General features: G+C 42.9%; 4 protein-coding genes across 4 annotated transcripts in view; 2 read left to right on the forward strand and 2 right to left on the reverse strand.

Annotated features, from left to right (window-relative positions):
• The window catches only part of dchs2 (dachsous cadherin-related 2), a 29,688-nt gene extending 18,289 nt beyond the window's left edge, over window positions 1-11,399 (reverse strand). The window contains exons 1-8 of the mRNA XM_030423655.1: window positions 9,320-11,399; window positions 5,934-6,125; window positions 5,606-5,837; window positions 3,434-3,670; window positions 981-2,009; window positions 619-806; window positions 417-516; window positions 148-317 (exon numbers count right to left, since the gene is read on the reverse strand). Of these exons, the coding sequence (XP_030279515.1) occupies window positions 148-317; window positions 417-516; window positions 619-806; window positions 981-2,009; window positions 3,434-3,670; window positions 5,606-5,837; window positions 5,934-6,125; window positions 9,320-11,065 (3,894 nt within the window). The 5' untranslated portion in view covers window positions 11,066-11,399. The remainder of the gene's footprint in view (window positions 1-147; window positions 318-416; window positions 517-618; window positions 807-980; window positions 2,010-3,433; window positions 3,671-5,605; window positions 5,838-5,933; window positions 6,126-9,319) is intronic.
• A 1,036-nt stretch (window positions 11,400-12,435) lies between these two features.
• Window positions 12,436-15,243, forward strand: LOC115585359 (uncharacterized). The gene is made up of 5 exons (XM_030423680.1): window positions 12,436-13,162; window positions 13,252-13,452; window positions 13,555-13,760; window positions 14,638-14,781; window positions 14,999-15,243. The coding sequence occupies exons 1-5, from the start codon at window positions 13,026-13,028 to the stop codon at window positions 15,205-15,207; spliced, it is 897 nt and encodes a 298-aa protein (XP_030279540.1). The 5' UTR covers window positions 12,436-13,025; the 3' UTR covers window positions 15,208-15,243.
• Window positions 14,829-20,085, reverse strand: plrg1 (pleiotropic regulator 1). Its single transcript, XM_030423668.1, has 15 exons — window positions 19,923-20,085; window positions 19,600-19,706; window positions 18,797-18,924; window positions 18,451-18,504; window positions 18,271-18,364; window positions 18,051-18,141; window positions 17,863-17,961; window positions 17,655-17,747; window positions 17,043-17,192; window positions 16,850-16,951; window positions 16,531-16,633; window positions 16,314-16,422; window positions 15,822-15,961; window positions 15,479-15,672; window positions 14,829-15,377 (listed from the first exon to the last, which is right to left on the reverse strand). The coding sequence occupies exons 1-15, from the start codon at window positions 19,929-19,931 to the stop codon at window positions 15,318-15,320; spliced, it is 1,533 nt and encodes a 510-aa protein (XP_030279528.1). The 5' UTR covers window positions 19,932-20,085; the 3' UTR covers window positions 14,829-15,317.
• A 1,910-nt stretch (window positions 20,086-21,995) lies between these two features.
• Window positions 21,996-26,585, forward strand: msmo1 (methylsterol monooxygenase 1). The gene is made up of 6 exons (XM_030434066.1): window positions 21,996-22,080; window positions 23,276-23,550; window positions 23,647-23,795; window positions 23,916-24,042; window positions 24,156-24,310; window positions 25,615-26,585. The coding sequence occupies exons 2-6, from the start codon at window positions 23,296-23,298 to the stop codon at window positions 25,802-25,804; spliced, it is 876 nt and encodes a 291-aa protein (XP_030289926.1). The 5' UTR covers window positions 21,996-22,080; window positions 23,276-23,295; the 3' UTR covers window positions 25,805-26,585.
• Window positions 26,586-27,056: the final 471 nt, after the last annotated feature.

Below are 27,056 nucleotides of genomic sequence, written 5' to 3' on the forward strand. Positions count from 1 at the left end.
TTGTTGGAGTGCCTGGTAGCGCAACTGAACTGATCACCCTTTTGTCATATTTACCGAGAGCACCCAGAAAATAAATACATATGCATATCCAGCAGGACCTGCAAAGAAAGCTGTGGGTCACAGTATGAAGTGGAGGACTGACTGTACCTGTACATGAATGACTGCTGTGTCCTCCAGAGGTGAAGCTCCGCTGTCCTTTGCTTTTATTCTCAGAGTGTAAAACGGTTCAGTGTTCTCGGTGAACAGCTCCGTTGTTCGGATGTCTCCGCTCTCACTGTCGATCTCAAAGTGTCGGCGACCTTCCTCCTCTAAACCGACTGAGAGAGAAAAAAAACAACATGGTGATACTCAGGACCTCAATAACAAAGAGTGCACAGCATGACTCAATGTGTCCGATCACAGTGTTCATAACTGACCTGTGACCATCGAGAGGATGACTGTCCCATTCTCTCCCGCATCGAAATCTTTGGCAAACATGTTCGTCACTAAGGATCCTGCTGGTAGACCAGCCCAGATCTGAGACAAAGAGAGGGACAGAGTGAGTTACACACTGGATATAACAACAACAACAACAACATCACACTCTTATAGCACGAAATAACATCTCAACATGATCACCTGAATGCTGAGCTCCTTGCTGGCGGGCAGGTGGGTGAAGTGTGGAGTGTTGTCGTTGATGTCGGTCACCAGGATGTGAACGGTGGCAGTGGCGTTGAGACGAGGGTGGCCCTGGTCCGTCACCATCACCTTCAGACTGTGCTGGCTGTGCTGCTCCCGGTCCAACGCCACCCAGTTGATGATTTCACCTGGAAAGGGTAACGAGAAGAGACAGAGGGGTGAGGAGGATGCACGGCTGCACGGAATCATTAAAGACTATGAGATTTTGAATGAGTGTTTTGGTCTGATACACTGCAGCTCTGGAGTCTAATATCTAGTGGCAGTGAATGTTGTGTATTTCACCTTTCATTTTATTGTTTTACCTGTTTTAGTGTTGATGCGAAAGAACTTCCCATCTGTGAGCAGGATGTAGGACAGCTGGGCGTTTTTCCCAGAGTCCTTATCGGTGGCGGTGACCGTTCCCACCAGGCCTTGAGGTGACGAGCCCTCCGACACAGTGAAGTAGTAAACCTCGCTGCTGAACACCGGGGCGTTGTCATTGATGTCCAGCACCAGCGCGGTCACTGTGGCCGTGGCTGTGATGTTGGCCAGCGAGGCCTCCCTGGCTGTGGCCACCACCCGGAAGCGAAACGTGGACTCTGTCTCATAGTCCAGATTGTGGGAGAGATACAACCATCCCGTCTTTGGGTGAACCCGAAAAGGAGCAGGAGGAAACCCGTCTTCTGCCTCCAAGGAGTAGGTGAGGCCCGAGTTGGACACGTGGGCGCCTCGGCTCCGGTGCGCCCTCACCTGGATCACCCTCGAATCTTTCCTGTAGCCCTCACCGATCTCCACCTGGTAGACTAAAGTCTCGAAGGCCATGCTGTCTTCAGCAGCGGTGCGGTCCACGTTGACTGTGAGGGTCAGTGTGGAGCTCTGCGAAGGTTCTCCTTCATCTTTAGCCACGATCTCCAGGCTGTACCTCTGCTGATGATCCACCTGTAAGCTCTGATTCAACGTGACGGTCCCGAGGTTCTGGTCGATGACGAACGTGCCGTTTCTGGTGCTCTTCAGGTAGTATTGCACCCTCCCATTGGCGCCGCTGTCATAGTCGTGTGCGTGAGCGATGAACAGCACCGTCCCCGGGAGCGTGTTTTGAGACACTGTGATGGCATCGCTGAGTTTGGGGAAAACCGGAACGTTGTCGTTGATGTCGGCGATGGTGATGTTGACCTGCGTGGTGCTGTAGACCGGAGAGGTGTCGGTGTAGGACTGAAGGACCAGCAGAGCGTACGGCTGCGACTCGTGGTCCAGAGGTTTGACGTTGCTGATCAGGCCGGACTTCGGGTGAACGGAGAACAAACCCCGAGGGTCTCCGGACGAGATTCTGTAGGACACTGACTCCCGAAAGTCTGCGACGACAAGAAGAGACAAAACATTACAGGGTTGGTTTTTCATAAATCATAAACTCATACTGATGAAAAAATATATATATCATTATTATTATAAGACTTTATTATTTACAATCATTTATTTAATACAAAAATGTAAACAATTGTGAATTTTACAGGAATAACAAAATTAATATAGTAAGAGTTTATCATGAATACATTTAGATCAATACGACTGCTAAATGTAATTTGCCACTTTGCCACACACACACACACACACACACACACACACACACACACACACACACGCATTAAGCCACATGAAGTAATTACAGTGCAGGTCAGAAGATCTCATTAATCTCCTCCAAGTGTTTGCTGCGCTTCAACAGTAACTACAAACCACCAAATCACGCAGGAGAGCTTAAGCGTGCCCGACCCCTGTCCAACAGGCCCAATCCTGTTGTTTCTGCTTTAAGTTGAAGGTTTAATCTTTTAATGGATTAGACAACCTTAAATGCCTGTCTAGTGTAGGAGCTGCTGAAGAGACGCAGTGGAGTTACAAATGGACTACGATGGGAAACAGAGAGAGAAGAGACTCTGCTCAGTGTCACCGCAGATCAAATATGACACAGAACACAAGCTGATGAATCTCTGCCACTCTGAGTAATATTGTAATATATAAGTAATATATAATGTATTTATAATAACATGTGCTCGCTTTAGATGGCAGCTACATTCAGCGGCTTCTCACAAAACAAACACTGTTATCATATTTAGGAATCACACTCCAGCCCAGGTGTGTATTTATGACAGGACTATCAATGCTGTGTCCGTCCGTCTGTCTGTCTGTCTGTCCGTCTGTCTGTCTGTCGTCGACACTTTATCATCTGTACATGTGGCCAAAGAGGATTAAAGATTAAACTGCAGCCCTCCTCTTTGCCGCTGCCTCTTCATGTCTGGAAGGAGATTTGAACAATGACAAAGATCGCTCAATTGTGTTTGTCACGGCCGTCTGTCAGGACAAATCCTGCGTAAATGCTGCATGTCGGCAGCATCCGACGCAAAGTGATCATCGTTTTTTGTATTTTCATTATCAGCTTTTATTTCTATGCCAATAATAGTTTCCAGGGAGGGTTTACTCGTTTCACTTTAGCTTTTATTGTTGAAGTTGTAGCAAATGTCCGATTTGCTGATTTACTCCTGTTTATATCCTCCAAACCCCCGTTGTTGGGGGACAAAGTTATCTCAATTCTTTCTAATATGGGCTGTCCACAGTGTCAGACACAGCAAGCACCTTTTCAGCTGTATTTCATGATGAATCCATCACTTGTAGCTGATATCTGAGGGAGATTTCTACCTGCTTTTCCTGTTAAGTAATCTGATTTCTCTCAAACCCATCTGTGGTAAGAGCCGCTGTCAGACCTGGATGTAGGACGCTCACTCACCCGCTGGGTTTATGGCCTCCACCGTCCCCACAGAGGTCCCCGGCGGTGCGTCCTCGACCACTGTGAAGGAGTAGCGCGACCTCTGGAACACAGCTGGAGCCTGAGCGCTGCGTAAAACGTCGATGGTGACCTCCGCGGGTCTGACTGAGGTCAGGCCCTCGCCATCCTGCGCTGTTATTGAGAGCTTCACGCTGGCTGCACCCAGGTGGGTCAGCGTGGAGGTCAGGAAGAGCATTCCTGCATGGACACAAGGAAGTATACTCAGTATTTACTCAATTAATAAATGCTCAAACTTTTATTTGAGTTTTTCATACAGGTCATGCAATCATTTCATTTGTTCTTTCTTTCTTCTTGGTCAAAGTCTCATTAAGATTAGCAGATTGGCTATCAACTATCTTTACAATGGCAATCAATATATAATGTGAATCATTTTTCAAGCAGAAAGATTATTGGTTACAGCCTCTGAAATATTATTAATAATATTTTCTCTATTCTATATCAATAAAAATTATTTTGCACTTATTTTGCAATTAATCTGCACTGTGCATATTGTTGTATTTTGTATATACCTATGTTTTTACTGCATTTTTTAGCCTTATTTTATTTTTATCTTCCTCTATTTTATTTCATTAATGTTATTTTTATTTTTACTCTCACCCTGTATTACTTTCCCACCTTTGTATTGTAACTGTTGCACAGCATTTTCCCTCGGGATAAATAAAGCTTCTTGTATCTTGAATCTTGTTATTGTTTTGTTGTGTTAATTGGAAAAAATGAAATATCAATATGTCACCTTTGGCTCTTGGATTTTATAAATAAATGATTAATCAATTAGTATTAGAACAAACAATATCTATTTAAGATGTACATGCAGGTGTTTTAACAAACTAGGGATAAAACATTTATTCATCTGATCGGTCACACTAAAGTTATCAAATAAACATAGAAGGGTGGAAGGTGTACGGTTGAGGGAACATAGGGCCAAAGGAAATGGTTGTTTAACAGCAACATAGAGCGCCAGGTGGACTTTTTTTATGTCTCACTGCTTGTACAGTCTCATCAGTACAATGCTGTAGTTCCTGCCGGCACTTCTGGCTGCTTCTCAACACCGGCAGAGTGCTAACAATCATCTACTGCAGGTAACACACTGACTAGTGATAAGTACCTCATACAACCGCACAGCAAAAGACTTGAACTATCCCTTTAAGGAAAACCACACTGACCAAACGTGCTGTTTTCCAAATTGATTTAAACAGACTTCCAGACAAATGTTGCATCAGTAAAACCACTTCTACATGAGCCAAAAGTTAGTTTGCTGCATTGCATCTGCATCAACGATGACAGATGGCTCAGAGGGAACGTGACTCATTTTTATCACCTGAAGTCACCAAACAATCCCACCTACAGCGGCAAACATTGTCCTGGAAGCACCACCAGAACACTACTGCTCAATTAGTTTGGAAACAGGATCCACGTGCAAGTTGAATAATTAAAAATGTTTTTCTGTTTATCACATATTTCATGCAGCATCACACTGTGAGCGCAGATCTGATCTCACACTCACCACATGAGGATATAAAGCTTTGGGCTTCTCTGTGCCGCCCTGCTGAGCGGTGACACTGGCAATCATATCAGAGGGACTTACACAAAGTAAGTAGTGGTTTATCCCTGAACACTGGCACTGCCCGTCACACAAGTGACTTACAGAGCAGTGAGTGGATCTGTGACAAGTCACTGCAGCTTGAGAAGTCAAATAGAGTTTAAAGACCAAATTCAGCTGAAACTAATCATCCGCCCAAAAAAAATCACAATGCGTTTGTGCTACTTTCTGTGTGTATGATGTGCAAACAGTAAGTGTAAGCGGTACGGAGGCCCTGAGGGACAAAACACAACAACAACACTTTTCAAAACAAAAGAATGAATCAGAAAAAATAACAAAACAATTGGCCAAGTTAGTCAATCACAAAGATAAAATGTTGTTTTTGTTTTGTGATATGTGACGTTTTTTTTTGTTTTGCATCTTTTTTTATGCATTTTTCCTCACAGGCCGCCATAAATAAATTAGGAAAATAACTTGGCTTACAGCACATTGTCTTTTAGCGCTTTAAACTTCAACACATTCACTTTCACTTGTAAACGAAGCCGTAAAAGAGTCTTCTTCTGCCTGCCTACCTGTTTGCTTATCCAGTGCAAACAAACTGGACATGTCACCAGGTACCAGGTCGTAGGTGACCTGTCCGAACCTGCCGGAGTCTCGGTCGGTGGCGATAACGTTGAGGATCTCTGTGCCGGGCTGAGCGTGGCTGCTGATGCTCATGGCGTACTGGTCAGGGTTAAACACTGGAGCGTTGTCATTCAGGTCCTCCACCTCAATGTGCACGTAGGTCTGAGCGCTCTGGCCTCCCTGACATTTGAAAAGTGAGAAAAGAGGAGAATTTTGTGTGATCAACACATGTAACTTTTTTTCACAGCTTTACAACGCACACAGTTCATGACTCACTGGATCTTCAGCTTTGATGAGAATGTCGTGGACCGTCTGTCCCGAGTCTCGGTCGATGTCCTCAGAGACACACAGCTGTCCGGTCTGCGGGTGGATTCTGAACAGAGGGTGTTTGTCCTGCTTGTCGAAGCCGTCCGACAGAGAGAAGAGCAGCGTGCCGAACTCAGGGCTGTCTGCATCTGTGGCAACAACCTGAATAGAAGGAAAATACAGTTTTATGAGCCTCCAGACACCAAATTACTGCCATTACCAATAACAACCGGCTGATCATCCAGTCAACAATGTCATGCAGGTCAATAGGTGTAATGCAGGCCTGGAAACAAGTACTGCAGCAGGAAATACCTCAGAAGTGGTTTTAAGTACTGCAGTCGAGCCGCACAAATAAAATTATGGCAGACAACCTCTAATCTGTTCACATGTGTACGTGTCATAGGCTATGTACCATATTGACATTTCTACAAAAGAGTGCCATATCACGCTCATATTACATGTTTATGACCTGACTTTAATATCTGGAGGTGGAGGGGATGGTGGTGGATTTACAGGAGAAAAGGCTGTCATGTCACTGACCCAAGATTGAGGTGTTTGTACACGTGACACCCCTGAATATGTTGAAGAAGACCTTAGGACATGTTTGGCTGAGTTAGTGGTGACCAAAAAAGATATTTTAAGCAAAAACTAGATGTTTTTCCTAACCCTAGCCAAATGAGCCTTCACCTAACCAGAGCATAAGGAAAATAAAATTGAAACGTCAAAGAAACGTCAAAGTTGCAACAAGATCCGTTCAGCGACAACACATCTGGGATTTGCAGAAACGTACTTTGTCAACATTAATTCTGGCAATTGGTTTGGGATTTTATTGTGATTATGTCAACACTGTGGAAGATACAGTCATGAAACTTCACAGATGTGTAGATGAGATCAAAAAAAAGATCATGTTTTGAAGATGGGTGTCGTCGCCTCAGTGGGCTGCCCAAATGACACCCTCTGTTCTTGACCTACAAACATGGTTGGACATTTTTAATAAATCTGGCACAGTTTAACATGTGTCAGGAAACTAACGTGTTATGTCACTTATTCTACTGCTTTTTATATTGCAGGTGCTGTCGTCCCATCACATGATGGTTTCTTGTTTGTTCCTGCTGCTCCTCTTAAACTTGTAAAGCCTTATTCGACGGTAATCCTTTGTTTGCACGTGCACTCACTGACAGCCTTGTCTGTTACCTACCGTAAGCCTCGGGGTGGTATATAAACCTACAGACCTTGATTAAGTGTCAGTTAAGAAAGGGATAATGTTTTATATAGGTAAAAGATTATTATGTTTTTTGTCTTCATTTTGTTCTGCTAACCACTCCTACGGTGGCTCTGAGGGTCAATCACAACAACATTTCACATAACACAACATTTGCAGTGTGTTTTGCAAAATGTTGCTGTGTTTTCTGATATGTAATTGTGTTTTGACCCTGCAGGCCACCGTACACTCCCCCTTATATGACAGTCCAACTCTAATATCCAATACACAGTTTACAGTATTTCTTGTACAATGTCTAAATAAAAATGGATGTGTTGTTCAGCCTCTGTAGCCGCAAATCTGTTCCCAACAGCAGTGCTGCCGCAGTCGGCGTCGCGTCTCAGGTGTCAATGTTTAGTCAGAACTGTGAATCATAATACTTGTTCTGCCGCAGAAGGTCAACGCAATAAAAGCATAAAAATCCCAACAATCAAAGGGTGAAGAGTTTCATTCAGGTGGAAAACAAAGACGGCGGAGCCAAACCGCCGAGTAAAGACACGCCTCAGACCCGAGCTTTCATGTCCAACTGTGCCCGTGACAGGAGGCACATTTTACAGAGAGAGCGCCTACTCTCCTGCCATAAACATGATATCACCTCAGGCTTTATGAACTCTGATTGGTGGAACTCTAAGAGACAGGGGTCAAGGTCTGACGAGACGTGTAACACACCCGCCAACCTTTCATTTACAACACATTAGTGTGTCCATGAGTCATTAGCTTTTCTTTTGAGTGTTAACTGACATCATAAAACTCTTACTCATTCTAATCATCGGGGAAATTGTGATGTGTTGTGTGTGTGATGTGTCATTTTTTATTTTTGGGCCGAAACATGTCTGCAAAACAACACACACACTTTTATAACTCAGGCTGGTGCTTCATCCATCTACAGCGAAAGATGTCACTGGAAAAAACAAATTGAAAAAAAGCACCTTCTAATCAAATTTAATGCCAAACATCACTCATGTTCTGTTAAAATGAACTGCTAAATAAGCCGTCTTTTGTGATGGGCTTCAGCTTGTGGTACCAGGCATCACATCTGTCATATCGAAGCCACAATGCTGAACTGGACGGAGTGTGTGTTACGTTGGATGGATGAAGGACGAACACTGACGTCTTTGTGCGTGCGCACTGAAGGCTACTTTTGTCTAATGATACGTAAGAAAGAGGCAGCGAGACAGAGAGCGAGCGTGAGATGCTGACTGCTCACACTCGTCTTCGGCTGCATTTAAATCGTCAGCTGTTTTTGTGAAAAAAACAAACTGACAGAATTGTTGAGCGTAGCTGCCCACCAGAGAGTGTTGTGTTGTTGTTGTCCAAAATAAAGTGATGTCTACTTGTGTTCTTGTCAAAAATCCAGAGTGAGTTATGTGAAAAAAGAGAGATTTTCTCATCTCAGACTTCTATTTTGTGTGTTTGTGCTGACGTGACCTGGCCAGTGATGAAGAAAAGAAGCGATTTATAACAAAGAGTGGAAACTAGCGAATTTATCTGCTTGAGAAATGACTAAAACGATGAGTTGATCATCAATATAGTTCCAGATTAATACATATATTGATGTCGATTCTCAAGGTTTTCAGATTTCTGCCTTCCCTCCGTTATAATAAGTAACCTCTCTGTGATGCTCACTCGCGATGCAGTGTGATGCGAAATCTCCTCACAGGAACACTGTCATGGTCACTCTGGATAATCCACAGACTTCACTGCCAACAATGTTTACTGGAACTGCTCTCTACCAAAGAAATGGTCTCTAAGAAATCAGCTTACAGTGTGTTCTGTGGATTATCAGGAGTGAGCAGGACAATGTTCCTCTGAAGACGAGTTACCTCTGAACACTCCAAAAATATACTCATGACCACTAAAGTTTGGCAGCTGAGGGGCATCGTGGTGCACGAAGAGTTTAGACACTGATCATGTTATCAGTGAAAATCTCTCTCTGCACTTCCTGTCAGTTCTCGAACACCTAACCCAAAAAGTGCAGCGGGGTGAATGCAGAGATTTTAGGGCCGTATATCTCAAACACTGGACAGATAAACAAAACTATGTGGATGGAAAGATGAAACCTAAATTGTAGGTGAGTCGATGTTCTCCAACATACTTGTAAAAAGCAGCTCCCAATGTCGCTGTGCTCTGGTATGGACACGTTGTACAGCTGATGCTGGAACACTGGCTCGTTGTCATTCACATCCTCCACCAGCACAGTGACGGTGGTCGTGGATGACAGAGCCGGGTCCCCTCCGTCAGCCGCCACCACCAGGAACCAAACCTCCATCTGTGTCTCTCTGTCCAGAGCCGCAGCTGTCGTGACCAGGCCCGACTCCGGGTCGATGCTGATCAGGCTGTCCTGGTTGGACCTGAGGATGGAGTATCTGACGTCTGAGTTGACGCCCTCGTCCGCGTCTCGGGCCTGAATCTGGACGAGGGAGCTCCCCTGAGGAGCGTCCTCAGAGATACTGACGATGTACACATCCTTCTCAAAAACTGGGGAGCAGTCATTAGTGTCGGTCACCTTCAGGAGGAGGACCGTCTCACTGCTCAGGGGCGGGTTCCCAAAATCTGACGCCCGCACCTTCAGCTCATACAGATCCTGCTCTTCCCTGTCTAGCTCTGCGTTGACACACAAAGCATACAGGAAGTCATCCGTCTGCTTCAGGGTGAACTTGTCATCACCTCCCTCCAGCGTGACAGTGACCCTCTCCTCCTCAAAGTCCGGATCTGACACCGAGATCCGAGCAACGTAGTCCCCGACCCCCGCCGCCTCTGACACCACAGCATCTCCCGCCTCACTGAGGAACAGCACACTGATGGTGGGGCTGTTGTCGTTGATGTTCAGCACCTTCACGCCCACGAAGGTGCTGCTGTGCTCCGGCTGAGCCCCGCTGTCCCTCGCGCTGATGATCAGCTCGTGGAAAGCTTGGGCCTCGTAATCCAGCAGCTTGTTGAGGTACACCACCCCACTGGTTCGGTTGATGGAGAAAACCTCGTTGGGGTCACTCTGCCGCCTGTTGATCTCATATGTCACTCGGCCGTTGTCGCCCAGGTCGAGGTCGTAGGCGTGCACCTGACACACGGAGGACATCAGTGGGGTGTCCTCAAGCAGAGAGGTGTGATACTCAGTCTGGTTGAACACGGGAGGGTTGTCGTTCTCATCCAGGACGTGGATGTTCACCTTAAGCCTCCCCGTCCTGGCTGGGATGCCACCGTCGAAGGCCTCGATGGTCAGGGAGTAGAAGGCCTGTGTTTCTCGGTCTAGTTTGTTGGTGAGGATGAGATCCAGGCTCGGGTGGCTCTCAGATCCACTCCTATACTCCAGGTGGAACAGCTCCCCCATGTCACTCTCAGTGATCCTGTATCCCCGGGTACCAAACTCACCCTCATCCTCATCTTTAGCTCCCTCAAGCTGAAACCGGCTCCCAGGGGGGCTCAGCTCCGATATCTCCAAGTCCACCTCCTCGGAGGGGAACACAGGCGAGTGGTCGTTCACATCCTTCACTTCTATTTTCACTTTTATCATCTCGCCTGTGAGAGTGGCGGCCACAAACTCGTACCTCTCTCTGCTCTCTCTGTCCAGGACCACGGCGGTGGAGATGATCCCCGTGTCCGCGTCTATCTCCAGGTCTCTGAACACGTACGAGTCTCTGCTCTCCGAGATGAAGAATCCGGTGCTTGGCCTGCTCAGCCCCGCTGCCAGGTCTCCGACGATGGTTTTCGCGGGCAGGCCTTCTTTGACCGACAGCGTCAGGTTGAACACCTGCCCGAGCGACTGCGCGAAAAGCAGCGACAGGACGAGCGTCCCGAGGAGCCGAGCTGCGGCACTTTTGCGACCCATTCCTCCTTTACGCATGGCTTCCAGCTCTTTGGTTTGAGGGGCGAAGTTCTCTACATAGTCCCGTGTCAAAAGTCACTCACCAAAATCAACATTTTAGAGCTCCTCTCCAAACAGAAACGGGTAAACGCACTGTTTTTGCGCGCCGGAGCTCAGCCAGCAGTCATTCTCCATCACGACACCTCAGCAGCTTTTCTTTTTTTTTTTTCCTTGCGTGATTTTACAGACTAGAAATCCACACATCAAGCGGCGTAAATCCCCCTGGGCTTCTTCACACATCCCGGCACGGAGTGGCCACACAGCTCAGTGCGCACTGAGCACACCTCCTCCTGGCAGGCGGCGCGCCCCACGCTGATCGCCTCCATCTGTGGCCCTGATTGCTTCAGATTTAATTAGGCCGACAGATTACTTACAGTGCCGCGTGCTCACAGGTGGCATACTATGTTTCACCTCCTGACGTGATCATAAAGTGTGCGGGAAGCGGAGGCGCGTAAAGGTATGCAGGCTGAACTGTGGAGAGGAACCTCAGCTGATACAGTCTGTGATTTAACTATGCTGATTTTTCTTAAAGAGGATAGAAAATCTAATTAAATCAAATGAATTAAAAGAAGTTTAATGAGCTTCAGTTTTGGCACACGTCCATATAGTGTCGAGGTGGCGCCCTCTACAGGTACAGACGAGAACTGCGGGGACTTTTCACTGTTCAAAGCTTATTTGAGTTCAAGTTTATCCGGTCAAATCCGGGCTGAGTCAGAGGGGGAGGAAGCGTTCAAATCCTTTACTGAGGTTAAAGTTCTAATAAGGCACTGTGAAAATACTCCACTACAAGTAAAAGTCCTTCTTTCAAAAGCAATACGTTCAAGTGTTCAAGTGAAATCAGCTAAATGTCCTTCAAGTATCAAAAGTAAAAGTACTCAGTGTTCCTTGTCAAGTGTTTAAACATTATATTTGATGTTTATTGATTCATATCACAGCTGCATTAATGTGTACCTTTAATTTCACTGCTCTAGATGCTTCTGGTTGAGATGATTTTAAAGGGTAACTCCACCAATTTAACACATTAAAGTGTAGCTACCGCATGTGTGAAGAAAATGGGATGGTATCAAACTAAAGTAGTAGAAAGTCTTTTGTGGCTCCAGAGGAAGCTGAATTTAATCTCAAGAATTGCCTCCAGTGATGTCACTCGGTACCTAAGTTGCATTGTGGGTAATGTAGGCACCAGGTTATGAAATAGCAGTTCACTGGTCTATAGCGTTGCACTCCTGGACAGTTAGAAAGCCTGTCGGTTTTCTATCAGCTTTTTAAAACCTGTGAAAGATTTGTATCCTTAAAGAACCTGCTTGTTACAAAAACTGAGTTTTGAGCTTAAGTTTTAAATGTGCATAAGTTTCACAAGAACTCTGAGGAAATTTTCAACTTTAACCCTGCGCTCAAATTGTTTTATCTCGTACCTCCACCAAGGCCCAACAGTCCCCTTGTGCACTCACTCATATATGCCAAACACATAAAACATACCTGTTTTTAGTCATCCAGATTCATGTGCTGTATCCTAAGAAATGAATGAAAGTGTCTGCTGTGAGTGTTATGTCTTTAAAATCAAAATAAGCTTTGATTAGCTCTATATTCCAACAGTAATGACTGTTATTGAGTGTTTGGTCAGTAGCACGTCTCTTTCCTTCCATTGCATTTATAATTACACCAGACGTTCAGTTTTCACATTTCTTTAGTCTCGTCGCTCTATAAGTGCCTTTAGTGGAGCCCACAATGGTCCTGCAGGACTTTGTCCCATCGTGCATCCTCCCATCGGTGCTGTCACCAAGCAACAGATGTAACCTGAGCTGTGTACCTGAGCAAACAAACAGCCTGACTACTGAGTCTGCCTTTGTCTGCCTCGCTTTGTTCAGCCACTCCACAAACTGTAAAAACTCCACCACAGAACCTTCACTCAGGATTGTTTCTCGCTGATGTTTTAGTGACAATGCCGGCTCACGTTATGCTCTCCTACCAGTGGGATGATCAGGCTCTGGTGAAGAAGATATACAACCGGCTCAAGGATCACGGTCTGCCAGTGTGGATGGATATCGAGGGAGGGGTGACGGGGAACATCAACGACTCGTGAGTACAGTGGAGTGTGTTTGGACCTCCATCACAACCTGTGACACAATGTTGGAGCTGACACGTTGAGTCCATTTGTGTGTTTTCAGGATGGCTGCAGGCGTGGAGGAGGCCGTGGTGATTTGTCCGTTCATGACTCCAGCTTACCAGGCCTCCCGCAGCTGCAAGAAGGAGCTCAACTACGCAGACACCAGGGAGGTCATCATGGTGCCCGTCATGCTGGCCAACAACTGGGAGGCCAGTGAGTGGCTGGGACTGATCACCGCAGGCCTGCTGTGGGTGGACTTCAGGTGAGGAGGCCTGTCAGAGGACACAGGTGACACACTCTATTTTTGGTATAAAGAGTGTTTGTGCTTAAATTTGATGTAAAATCGTCAGGATTTCGTTTTCAGAAACGCAGAACAGGATGAGGAGCAGTTTGAGATGTGTCTGCAGTCTCTGGAGGAGGAGATCATGTTTAACGCCGGTCACCTCCTGGCAGTCGAGGAGCCTCAGAAGGAGGTGGTGGATGATCCCGAGCCATCGAAGCCCCGCCTGAAGAAGAAACCGGGCCGAGGGTTTCGCCATGCTGTCTCGGAGCTCTACATCCACGAGTCGGGTAGATATAGAAGACTGAACCTGAAGTTTTTAAAGTGAGGCTTTTCAGGGAGGCTCAGTAAATGGAAGTGAAACATATTACAGTAGTAATCAAAAGGAGATCACAGAAGAAACTACATGTGTTTGATTTGGTTAAAGAGACAGTAGTTTTGGAAATTGTTGCCGTTTTTCCAGGTATCCATGAACTGCACCAAACTAAGGAAGTAAATCAAGGCTTTTTCCAAACTTTGTCTGAGGGGAAGCTCACAGTGTCAGACTATGAAATAAGTTCCCCACTTAACAATACTCGTCCAAACTTTTAATAACAACTCTTTGTTCGGTATCAAATTCTTCTAGGGACAACTGTTCACTGGGTTAAGTGGGACATGGTGAAAATGTTGCTGTCATTTTCCAACTGCGTGGCAAGATACCATTCAAGCCAGAAAATTATTTGTAATTGAGGTGAACCCTTTAAATTTAATGGCAGCCTGATAATAATCTGAGACTTCATACAGCTTTATAAGAGTGGAAATAAAGGCACCCAAACCAAAGATTTCCTTATCATCTAAATTGTTGAACTCTAAATGCAACTTCAAAAATCCTCAACCCTACCCAATCAATAGCAATCAATAAAGGCTACTGTCTGATCATATAAAATTGGATTATATGTTTGGATCATACTTGTTATGCTCTCTGATTTTGATTTCATGCCCAGGTCACAAACAAATAGGATAACAGGATTGTTTCATTACAAATACTCAAATACGTTTCGTTTACATCAGTGATTGTGTAGATTAAACACCAGATAATGTTAAAACTCAACTGTTTTCTGAATTCAAGCATATCCCTGAGCTTGAAAACATCACACATGTACAAATCCTGTTTTCATGATTTCACAGGTGAGCAGCTAACCCCCCCAACTGGTGATGGCAGCAGAAACACAGTGGAGCTCAGCGACACACCTGGAGATCATTGTTACTGGGAAGAGATTAAGGGTAACGGCTGTAAATACTACAGGAACGCCGTCACCAACAGATACCTCGGTGAGTAAAGAAACGGATCTTTACTGAACAAAAGAAAACGGCAAGGATGTGAAAAATGTCGCCTTTATTCAATGGAGCAAAATAAACTTCACATTTCTGCAAGCCAGAAGAAAAACGGGCAATATTTGTTCATGTCTGTACAACCGGCAATTCTGTTGAGTCAGTACAAAAAAAACAGATATTTTTTTTTCAAACATTTTTTTTCTGCCCTCTGCAGGGTTTGACCCCCGCAGGAAGCAGGTCCACTCTGAAGCCAGTCCGTCCCAGTCTGCAGAGTGGGTGCTGCTGGTGGATCAGACTGACCGGAGCCATCAGAGAGCCGTCATCATCAAGAACAAACACTCCGGGATCTTCCTGGCGGTCCAAAATGGCCTCTTGGTCGGAGTAACATCGTACAATGAAGACTGCAAATGGATCTTAGAATAAAATGAACAATTCATTTCAGGAGTTTGCCTGATTCGACGGCTGTGTCTAGAACATTTTTGTAGAAATAAAATTGTTACTGTGAGAAGATGAACAAATAAAAATAAAAATCATTAGAATCTTTTTCTCTTGAGGATTTCTGGTTTCCAGTTGACGGGGTGGCTTTCTTCCGTCTGGAAGAAGAAAAGAAAAAGAAAACAGGGTGGTCAGATTCTTCTGCCCGGAAACTAAAACTAAGATCGTAACTGGTTTCAAACATAGCAGCATTACTTACAGCTGTGTCGTCCTCTTTGTACACTTTGATGGTCTTATCAGCCTCGGCGGTGATCAGCCTGCTCTCAGAGTTGTCGAACATGCAGGCAAAGATGCCCGACTCGCTGTCCAGAGATCCAGGCTGCACGGCTGCATGAATCCTCTGGAAGTTGTAGCCCGTCCTCCAATCCCACATGTGGATGGTTCCATTGTCGGCTACAGAGGGAGCAATAAATTAGTCAAGAGTTTAAGGTTTGTTCTAATCCAATACTGTTCTGACCTGGATTAACAATCAACATCAACCCAAATCAAAGAAATTAAAAGCTAGACATTTTCTGTAGACAAAACAAGCTGCTTATGATTACCTCCAGAGACCAACACGCCGTCAGAGTTAACAGCGAGTGTGTTGATGATGGCGTTGTGGCCCGACAGGTTCTGGATGAAGTTGCCATCTGGGAACATCCACTGTTTGATGTTATCAGCAGAACCAGAAGCAAACGTGTATCTGTACAACACAGGAAGTGAGATCACAACATGTTGAGCATGTTGACCATATAACTCTTAATTTGCTGGTATAAACGATGTATTATTCTCCCACTGGAGCTTAATTTTATATATCGTTGATTAAATTTCCAATGTTGTAGCCAAACCAGACAAATATTTATTCAGTTTTAAATTATACAAAACTAAAAGAAGCAAAACAAAAAAGATCAGAACCAGTGTAAGCCAACTAATTAGCAATTAACTAGCATGTTTCCTCAATAACTGACAGTCAATCAAATATTCAAAGTTGTCTATTACTATGAAACCAATCATTTCACACTATACAATATATGTTGTGATTTGAGTTAACTCACTGTCTGGGGTGCAGCACAACAGTTCGGACAGACTTCTTGTGGTTCGTCAGAGTTGCTCTGGTTTTTCCAGCAATCAAATCCCACAGCCTGATGGTGGAATCGTGGCTGCCTGCAAGACGTTAAACCAGTGAAGTTAAAGACAAAGCTATCTGCTAGAACATCAACACAACTGCAAAATAATTTGTTTGGTTTTCTTTAGACTTAGAAAAACAGTTACCAGTGATGATTTGTGGTTCTGCAGCCTGACATCTCACTGTGGCCACAGTGTTGGTGTGGCCGGTCAGTGTGTGCACGTTAGCTTTGGTCCTGATGTCCCACACCTGCATAAACAGAGAAGAAATGCAATTATTTCAGCTAATAAACCATGAAGAGAACTAGTTGCTTACACGTCATCTTCAGCTACAGTCCCCTGACAGAACAGAGAAAACTATAAGAAAGCAACAGTGTGAAGCCTTTCTTTAAACACAAGCTGAACCTGTGAAGTTGAATCACGTCATTTTCAGGTTATCATTCATACATGCAAATCATGAGCTCACCCTCGCTGTGGCGTCTCTGCTGCAGGTCACCAGCACGTCGATAGTCGGATGCAGGTCTAAATCGTACACAGCACTAAGATGTCCGTGGTAGTGCCTGATGACCTAATACACAGATTAATATTGTCAATAAACACACAGATAATTAATATATTAACTCTACTGCGTTAAGCTCCCTCTTATCATCATGTCATACCTTGTTGTACTCCAGATCCCAACACTTGACTTGCTTGTCTTCTCCACAGGAGAACAGGTAGGGGCTGCGTGTGCTGACCGCCACACCTCGCACTGTACTGATGTGTCCAGTCAGGGAGAGTTTCAGTTTCCCGCTGGCCAGGTCCCAGATCTGTAGAAGCAAGCAGCCTCAAGGTCACATAATGAGCATTTCAGAAGATTTCCTGAAATAGCATCTTCACGGTGCCATCCTGAAGTGGTGCGAGGGACATGATCATTAAATCTGCAGCGACAGACGCTTTAAAAAAAATGTATCCGGTCCAAAAGAAAACAGAATGTAATAAAGCTGCTTTCAGCCTGTCTCGCAATCATACACTTAATAAATGCTGCCTCAGTTTTCAGCTTGTAAACATACTGAGATGACTGTGATATTTGCTGATGATGACAATCAGCAGCAGTTTTAAAACTCGGGAGACAGAAACTTCACCTTATTGTACACTGTTTGGTAAAATTGCTGTTCTAAAAATAAAAAAAAGTTTTCATGCTCATAATCTTCTACATCTACATAAAACTTCTGGAGAACATTTGATCATTTTTTAATCGCCAATTGTTGATTATTTTAACGTTTACTCACCTTTATGGTTCTATCAGCAGACCCCGTGACAAACCACTGATTCCCAGGCTCCACAGCGATGGACCTCACCCAGCCGAGATGACCACTGATGACCTGCCAGATAAAGTAAACTACTGTTAAAAAAAAATGCGGGCTTCAAATATGATAACAGAGTGTCAATTTTATCCATAAACAAATGAAAATAGGGGTCAAAGCGATTTGTAGTTACCCGAAACAGTTTCCACGGTGGATGCCACTGAGGTTTGGGCATGGTTGGTGCTTTCCTCATGAGTGAAGAATTTCTGGTGCCGCCTCCTTCCATGAGCGACTAAAAAGAATACATTGATTATCAACGCTGCACTTCTTTCAGTGATGTTACAGCGGTCGCAAATAAAAAACACATATAAAGTGACCTACCAGAGCACTCGACGGAGGGTGAGATCTTCCTGCTCCTCCCGCATGGTGATGGATATCACCCACGCTGGCTGCTGTGCGGCTAACGTCTTGCCTAAAAGTAGAACAGAATTCACATTTTTTATTAATAAATTGTGTCAAAATCCTGAAAAAGTCCTGAAAATGTACCTCAACTGGGTTATTTCTGCCATATTAAACATTATGGAAGAAAAGAAAGGCTCACCTTGCTTGTGAGGGCGGCAGAGCCAACGCCATGGAGTGGATTCCTCCCTCGCTTGGATTCCTGTGCAATTTTGTGTCAGCAGTCAAAGCCACTCCTGTTGAAAGAAAATTACTGGTATGACCACTATAATGACCCTGCTAAAAGCACGCAGTTTGGTTCAAATAATAGTATTGATCTTACCAGGTCCAGAAGGATACGCGTGTGTTCCTGTGATCAGGTAATCTGGGTCGTCCCCTGGAGGAACACAAATACTTCAGTGTCATAAAGAAACAACAAGAACATTATCTTCAAATCAGTCCAAATCAGTTATGTAACATGGTTAAATACTGGGTTTTCTGTGGGCAAAAGATACAATTTCGTTAGAGATTTTTTTTCCTCTGCATTTCCTTTAAATCAACTGTAACAGTGGAGTAAGATGTACAATATTGCTTCTGAACGCTACTGGAGTACAAGTACTAAGCGACATAAAATGGAAATACAGTCTTCACACTGAAGGATGTGCATGCAGTGTTTGTTTCATCCTCACCAGGCTGTGAGTAGCTCTGCTGCAGGCCGCCAGGATGAGAGACTCTGTCTTTCCCTTCCTTCAGCACAGGCATGTGCAACACGGCACCGTACTCCGTTTTCAGTTTCACATCCATCTTAATCTTGTGGCTGCAAATACAGGGAATATAAGGAAATGTTACAATGCCTGTTAGAGCTTCGACAATTAGCCTTTTAATCAATCAGTTGTTTATTGTTGTCCACTATTTTAATTATCAATTACATAACAAAAAATATCTGATTCCAGCTTCTTAAAACGTTTCTAGTTTCATGACACCTTTATGATATTACACTGAATAACTGGATAGTGAACAGAAAATGACATTTGAGGATGTTATATTGAGCTTTGGGAAACACTTTTTAAAGGCGTCTGACATTTTATAAGCCAAATAACTACTCAAGTCATCAAGGAAGCAATCAACAGGTTAATCTATAATGAAAATAATCATTAATTGGAGCCCTTGTGCCTATTCTTCATTTATATACAATAAATATACAATTATTACAAATGTTCACATAGCTCATAAATATAATATTGTCCAGTCTTAAGATCTGTGTGCAGGTTAATCATAATAACGACAGCAGACATAAATTCACTGTTCAGTTTCTCTAAACTGAACACAAACATCTAATCTGCAGCAACAACTGCTCGGACTAGACTAAGACTGGAGGGACAGGATGGTTCAAGCTCAGTTAAATATTTGTGAATCCCATAATTTACTTAAAACACAATTAAGTACAGTTCAAACACAGACATTAATGTCAGTAATAGTTAGCCAGACTAACCTCTCGTCGTCCAGGGAGATGGACTTCGCATGGTCAGACACAAACATATCATGCGTCCTTTTGAGAGATCTGAAGACCAGAGTGTGGACAGAGTGCTTCTGAACATCCTGTAGAAGAAAAGCATCGTGTTAAATATACTATCCATCACTATTAACAAATACGGCAATGTTTATAAATGAGTCTGTTCTCTATAAAGACTAGAAATCGTATCGTTAACGTAACATGATCCAGCAATTAGCCGGGCCCGACGTTGAATACGTTAAGTCGCGCCGGAGCGGGAGCGAAGACAAAAAGCAGCGAGAAGACTTCAAACCTCGACTTACCTCCGTCATCTTGGTGGTGTACGTCTGGACAAACCAGCACAGTTGAGGAAAATAAGGTTTTTGATAATTACTGCTTGATCGCACTCAAATATCTATCACAATCCTAAACAACATGTCCAACACAAGCACAATCCGACAACTCTGCGACCCGGAAGTAAACAGAACCAACAGCAGCTGGTGTTTTGTCAGCGCCACCCAGCGGTCAGGCGGAGAACGACACTGCAACACCAATGCGCAGGCTGCAGAGGTACATAGTTGGGGAACTTGTACCCTACTTTACCTCACTTCTATTTAATGCTAGGCCTACTTAACCCTCATTCAACTGTTGATACATTTCATGTTTCTCATCTATCTTTTTTGGATAATTTTATCTGTATTAATGCATATTGCATACATTCTGACCAAGGTTTATTTTTTTTCTTTTCTTTTAATTCACCCTCAGCTTTTATAATATGTCTATAACACACTGTGTATGCTACAGACAGACGGCTAAAAATGTTTTCATATTATGCACCATTTATTATTATTTTTTTCAATCGACTGCCATCCCAGCATGAAAACATGCATTCATTGTCTCAGGCTTTCAATCTGTGGTCCTGGATGAGTTTTTGTAATTTTCACTATTTTTCACCAGATAAGGCTATTAACATGTATTTTGGCCCATAGGCCGTGTACATACTACTTCCCTTGTGGCCTATAGGAGGCTTTAGCTAATAATAAAACTTAACCCTCATGCAACTGTTAAAACACCACATTAAGTACGACAAAAATAAAATGTTCCATGTCAAAAACTGCCAAAAATACTACCAAAGAATATACTATAAATAAAGTATATGGAAAATGAAATATTTTTGTATTTTTTGTTTTATTCATTTTTAAAAAGTGGCATCATATGAACAAACTGGTATTTAAAAGGTTAGAACCCCAAAAATGTATGAATATTTGGTAGTTATTAGCAGAATTATGAAATAATGTAACCAGGTAAAAGTTGAAAATAATATTAATATTTTTTTTTATGGCTGTTTTTTTATTTTTATTTTATTTTACTAAATGAGGTTTGATGTGTGATTTTTCCATTTTTTTCCTTTTTAACAGTTGCGTGAGGGTTAATAGTTCCACTTCTACTCCACTGCATGTTTTTACTCCACTACATTTATCTGACTTTATTTACTAGAAACTTTTGGCATGATAAACCCAGATATAAACTGAAAGCAACTGTTAAGGAATAAAAGTGGTTCCTATAACCCTTTTTTGTTGTCTCAGATGGTTTAATCTAAATAACTTGAAATGATTTGACAATTTAACAAAATGCAAATATTAGAGAAAAGGTCAGAAAAAAACTACCAATTCATCATCTTACAACCCCTCAGATAACCCTTTGAGAGGCACTACATGGACATTATGTAGTTTTGGTTAAGACATGCAAACTCAGAATTTTTATATTCAAAAGGGTGAGGAACATCAGTCAAGATGACTTTAGGCCTGATTGGCTGTATCTGAGAATATATGCTGATTTTTTGTGTGTGATTTGTGAAAAGAAAAGGTAAACAAAGAAGGGTTGGATTATCTTTTTGTAATTACCACAGAAACTAGTACTAAAATTTGAGATGATACTCAGCTCTATAGAACTGAAGTACAACACAGACACACATGAGTGGGATAAATATAGCCACATTTCTGAAAAGATATTATCAACCACAATAAAGGGGATATATGATTTTATTTCTATAAAAGAAACACATCAGAATCAGGCTATAATTCAAGTTGTAAATAATTGGACTGATACCACACTTTATATATAGCTTTCTGTCTGAAAGCCTGTACAACATTTCCAGTGTTGACATTGGAGTTACAGTCATTTAAATCACAGATAAAGGACTCACGTATGATTCAGAGGCTCTCTGAACGCCCCATCTCCTCTCTCGTAACACTTCAACACTGCGAACGTTATGAAAGACAAAACTCGCCTCTGATTGGCCGTTGCTTTAGAAACCGACAGTCTCACTATCATCACTCCATCCCGCGGACCAATCAGCGACGCCGCTCGGCCCCCCGACGTCAGTCTCCTCTCCCCTCGGCCAATCAGATTGTTCTATATGACTGTACTTCACCCGGCCGGCCGCCTCTCGCCCAGGTAGACGGGACGTTCAGCGGGAAGGTGAGACTTCAGCGTCGTTTGTGGCTGGAATTGAGACAGTTAGCTGAATTTAGCTAATGTGAATCTGTTGTTTATGTATTTGAGCGAAGAACAGAGGCAGGTGTCGGGTTGTGAGTGGTGAAAGAACATTTATTAGGCCTGTTTTGTGATCTGAATCATAGAAGTTGTTCATTAATAATGAGCCAGTGTCAGGTGTCGGTGATGTGTTTGAGCCTCCCGAGTCTCTTCTGTGAGAGTTTAATGAACTCTGTGGCAGCTGTGAGAGTGTTTGTGGTGTAGTAAACGTTTGTAACAGGGAAAAATATGAACGTGGACGTGAGGTGATTTTATTTGCAGCGTCTGTTGTTGTTTTTGTGGAAGTTCAGTGCACATTTAGCTCTAAAAATGAGCAAATTCTTGTGAGTTAAGTAGGTTTTACTTAAAATCTAGTCTAAATGTTGCAGTTGTGATGCGTTACACTTACTCAAGTATAATTTTATGGTACTTTTACTTTACTTCGAGGCTTCCATTGTGCATTTCAGGGTACATGTTGTACTTTTTACTGCGCTAAATTTATGTGACAGCTGAAGTCATCAGTTGTAGATCCAGATATTAAACCCAAAACCTTTTAATGCGTTTATAAGATATGATGCATGATTATAGATTCATCTACCCAGAACAGTATAAAGTTGATATCCCTGCAGCAGCTAGCTGTAACATTAAAATGTTGCCTCTGTATGTATGAACCAGTAATTATTGTGTAACAGTAGCATACAAATAAAAAAGGTAATTGTTCATTATAAGTTCTTTCACTTTTGATGTTTGTATAATATTTTGCTGATAGCTCTTCTCAACTCTTACTTCATTTACATTTTGAATGCAGGACTTAAAACAGAACCATTAACCTGATGTTACAGCAGCTTTGACCCCAATTAAATGATCTGAGTACCTCATACAGTCAATAAAAGTGTCTGTGCATGCTTATAAATAATATTTATTGTTTCATGTAGTGTTTTTAGGTATAAAATGTGATTGTATGAGGACAAGGCTGATTGAGAAATGGTGTAAACTGAATAAAAATAGTCTTGAGTTTTGGTGTAGTTTTGATTAGGGCACATTTAATGTTATGACTAAAAGACAATCTTGGTATGATTTGGCAGAGAATATAAACTGTAATGATTACACGTACCTGTGACACAGTGTTCCTGTCCTCCAGTCTTCTCTCTCCAGACCATCATGGCGACGAACGGCACAGCAGACATCTTGAGCTCGGCCTACCTGGCGGTGGAGTACGTCGATGCAGTGCTGCCGGAAAACCCCTTCCAGCCCTCCCTGAAACACGCCTGGGGCTACATGATGGACAACTACACCAAGTTCCAGATTGCCACCTGGGGGTCGCTCATCGTCCACGAGTTCATCTACTTCCTGTTCTGCCTGCCAGGATTCCTCTTCCAGTTCATGCCCTTCATGCAGAAATACAAGATCCAACAGGTTTGTGTGGGGGTTTTTTGGTTGTTTTGAATTTTGAAAATCTAAGACGCCATTCCTCTTAACAAACCGTCTCTCTGTGCGTGTGTGTGTGTGCAGGACAGGCCTGAAACCTGGGAGAAACAGTGGAGATGTTTCAAGATGCTGCTGTTTAACCACTTCTGTATCCAGCTTCCTCTGATCTGCGGGACTTACTACTTCACCGAGTTCTTCAACATCCCCTATGACTGGGACTCCATGCCACGCTGGTCAGTGGAAATACAATAAGACACATGTACCGTCGACACACACTCAGTGGGCTACCCAACAATGCTTTTTACAATATGATATCAAATAAATGACCCTCTTCTTTGGCTCTCCTCCTCCAGGCCGTTCGTCCTGGCTCAGTGCTTTGGCTGTGCTGTCGTTGAAGACACCTGGCACTATTTCCTGCATCGCGCGCTGCATCACCGCAAGGTCTACAAATACATCCACAAAGTCCACCACGAGTTCACCGTGAGTACAACATGCATTAATAATGACAATAGATTCAACATGAACGCACCGTTTTCCAGTGAATCTGTTTGAAGCAGAGTTTCTCATTAACCCGCGTGTCTGCTGTCCCTCAGGCTCCGTTCGGCATGCAGGCAGAATACGCTCATCCTGCTGAGACTCTCATCCTGGGTGCTGGTTTCTTCATCGGCATCATGCTCTTCTGTAACCACGTGTTCTTCCTGTGGGCCTGGGTGTCCTTCCGCCTGCTGGAGACCATTGATGTCCACAGGTAGGAATCAATAACAGCTTCTACATTTTCCCTGCCATTTTTTGTTCTTCCACCCCCCTTTCCTTCCCTCTCTCTGCTACGTTAGATTGATTATTGCCATGACTCTGTGGAGAGCAGGATGTACATTTCTTTAAGCAAACAGAGCAGCAGTTACATCACTGGTTACAGTGAGAGTACAGTAAGAGGACGGTTACATGTGGAGCGGCACGTTTCTCATCGTGTTATCCGAGTCAGTGACTTGTGAGGTCGACCACTAGAGGGCCGCAGAGAACACCAGATGTTACTATCACATTATTAGCTGACATGACGCCTTTATTTGAATACTAAGACATTTATATTTTGCCAATCTTTTTTTTTTTATATTTTTATAGTTATATTTACATACTGTGGTGGTATTAACAATACCACAAATTCTAGATTCATCAAACTAGCTTTTTCTTTTTGTTTAGATTCTTTAATTGTGTTACACGTCATGTCTCGGAGCTTTGGTTTGGATTTTCATTACATTTTTGTTCACTTTTATAAAATGTAATATCATCTGGAACATAATTAGATTTCAAACATTTTGTTGAATTTTATTTACATTTAGTTTCACTCGGATCCATTCATATTCCTGCTTTTGTGTTTTTTTGTTGAGGACTTTACTTTTACATACTTTTGAATTTTGCTTTTAAAACATTCTCTTAGAATAATGTTTTATTGATCATTATCGTATATAAATAACACATTATTTTTTCATAATTCAGACGACATATAGAGTAAATAATTCATCACAGCTACTGTATAGTAAACATGAAACTTGCAACAGCACACATAAAGAGAGAGAGAGAGAGAGAGAGAGAGCTAAAATCAATTTAGATTCTTTTTTATACGGATAAACATGAATAAGTAATGTTTTTTCATTCTTTGCTGAAGTAAACACCAGTTTCTCTTCTCGTGTAGCATTTAAGAATTTGGCCTTCTAAGAAAAAAGAAAGCTCTTGAGAAAAGACAGACTTTATTTCATCTTCATGTAAATGATTAATTAAACATATGAGTATTAAGTATTAAATATTTTCATTTGCTGGAACATTAGAGGAAAGAAGCTGTCTTTTTTTTAATCTAATCACATGGCAGATAACCAAACTAAATTAACTGCGTTCTTTCTGAAACATCACCCTCATAAAAAACAAATTGTATGATCACCTTCCATCCGTCTCGCTGGAAGGATCTTTTTAATTGTAAATACTGACTCTTAAAAAAAGGGTTATTTTTTTTTAAACAAATATCTGACAGACTTGATTTCTTTCCTTGCTCCCTCTCAGTGGTTACGACATCCCCTGGAACCCTCTCCACCTGATCCCGTTCTACGCCGGCACCCGCTTCCACGACTTCCACCACATGAACTTCGTCGGGAACTACGCCTCCACCTTCACCTGGTGGGACAAGCTGCTGAAGACCGACAACCAGTACAACAAGCACATGGAGAAACTGGGAGACAAGAAGGAGCAGTAAACCACTCTGGATCTCTGTTTTCACACCTGTTCTGTCGGGGAGAAGGAACAGGAACCCACAACGAGAACACAAACACTGCTGCTTTTTCTCTCGATCCACGTACTGAAACAGACACACACACAATCTAAAAGTGTATTTTAAATGAATCTGGACCAAGAAGACGTTTTTCCAAAATTTACATTGCAAAAAGAAGTAGATCTATAAACGGTGGATAAATGTTTTTCGGTGTCAGAACTGCAAAATGACTCATCGGACTGTAATCCATTTGATCTCAGTGTGCATTTATCCAGGTCATTTCTTCACATCAGGAAGTGGCCTATCCAGTTCTAATCAAACATCCGTGATCAGGACTCCTTCGATTTGATTCTGACTTTAATCGGACTGCCTGCTGACTTCAGTCCGCCTCGTGTGCCTTTCTGCAAAAGCAGTATTGTTCTTCTGTCAACAGCTGCTGGCTAAATAAAAACCGTCAACATCCTCATTTTCATTCGTTGCTTTGCTCATTGAATGAAAAAAAGCTGTATCATAGGACTCTCTTGTGAAATTCTTCCGTTTATCTCTGAATGTCTTGAGCACTTTAGCGCTTCCTCTCGAGCTAAACTGGGTCACTCGGTGACGATGTGTTTTAGCTGCAACTTTTGAAACAATTTAGGCGTGTGCAGTCCCGTCTGAGTTTCGGATGGGATTGGCTCATATGGCACTTGCAGGTTGTTATAGCCTATTTTGTTTTAAGACTGTAATAATAAATCAGTTTTGGTTTGACAAACAGAAACCTTGAAAATGATTTGTTTTTGTGTTTTTGTTATATTAGAATAAAAATATATGAACAAATTTGGACATGAGTTTGGTCGTGTTTAAGCATTTTAATGAGAGACTTTGGATGATAATTGGATAATGATACTGGGATCACTGACAGGTCCAGCTTTTTAAGATTAATATCACAGAATCTTCAGAGTGAGTATGTTTTATATAATTGTTGTTAACAGTTATTGAGTGTGGGTTGATGGGGAACTGGGGTAATTTCGTGACTAGATATTCTCCACATCTCCTCTCTGCTGCACTGTGGACACACCCCTGCTGCCCCAGTCAGCTGCGTCAAGGCAGCGAGCAGCAGCAGCTACCAAACAGGAAGTGAAGCAGTTTTATAAAAGGAATGATTGAGTGGATAACAAGCTTCAATTAAGAACTTTATTAGTTTGTATTCCGTGAGCAGAAATGATTTTTTACTGCAGGGATTCATTTTTTATCAGCT

This window comes from Sparus aurata, chromosome 1 (genome assembly GCF_900880675.1).
Source record: "Sparus aurata chromosome 1, fSpaAur1.1, whole genome shotgun sequence".
Taxonomy (NCBI): domain Eukaryota; kingdom Metazoa; phylum Chordata; class Actinopteri; order Spariformes; family Sparidae; genus Sparus; species Sparus aurata.

What these genes read in the sequence shown, in the direction of transcription:
- LOC115585359 (XM_030423680.1), top strand. Translation starts at nt 13,026, where the DNA reads ATGCCGGCTCACGTTATGCTCTCCTACCAGTGGGATGATCAGGCTCTG. An exon ending in CTGCTGTGGGTGGACTTCAG is followed by an intron (nt 13,453 to 13,554) that starts GTGAGGAGGCCT and finishes TTTCGTTTTCAG; the next exon opens with AAACGCAGAACAGGATGAGG. An exon ending in CGTCACCAACAGATACCTCG is followed by an intron (nt 14,782 to 14,998) that starts GTGAGTAAAGAA and finishes TGCCCTCTGCAG; the next exon opens with GGTTTGACCCCCGCAGGAAG.
- plrg1 (XM_030423668.1), bottom strand. An exon ending in GCAGAGCTACTCACAGCCTG is followed by an intron (nt 18,505 to 18,796) that starts GTGAGGATGAAA and finishes GTGTTCCTCCAG; the next exon opens with GGGACGACCCAGATTACCTG. An exon ending in ACCCTCCGTCGAGTGCTCTG is followed by an intron (nt 17,962 to 18,050) that starts GTAGGTCACTTT and finishes TATTCTTTTTAG; the next exon opens with TCGCTCATGGAAGGAGGCGG.
- msmo1 (XM_030434066.1), top strand. Translation starts at nt 23,296, where the DNA reads ATGGCGACGAACGGCACAGCAGACATCTTGAGCTCGGCCTACCTGGCG. An exon ending in AGAAATACAAGATCCAACAG is followed by an intron (nt 23,551 to 23,646) that starts GTTTGTGTGGGG and finishes GTGTGTGTGCAG; the next exon opens with GACAGGCCTGAAACCTGGGA. An exon ending in AAGTCCACCACGAGTTCACC is followed by an intron (nt 24,043 to 24,155) that starts GTGAGTACAACA and finishes GCTGTCCCTCAG; the next exon opens with GCTCCGTTCGGCATGCAGGC.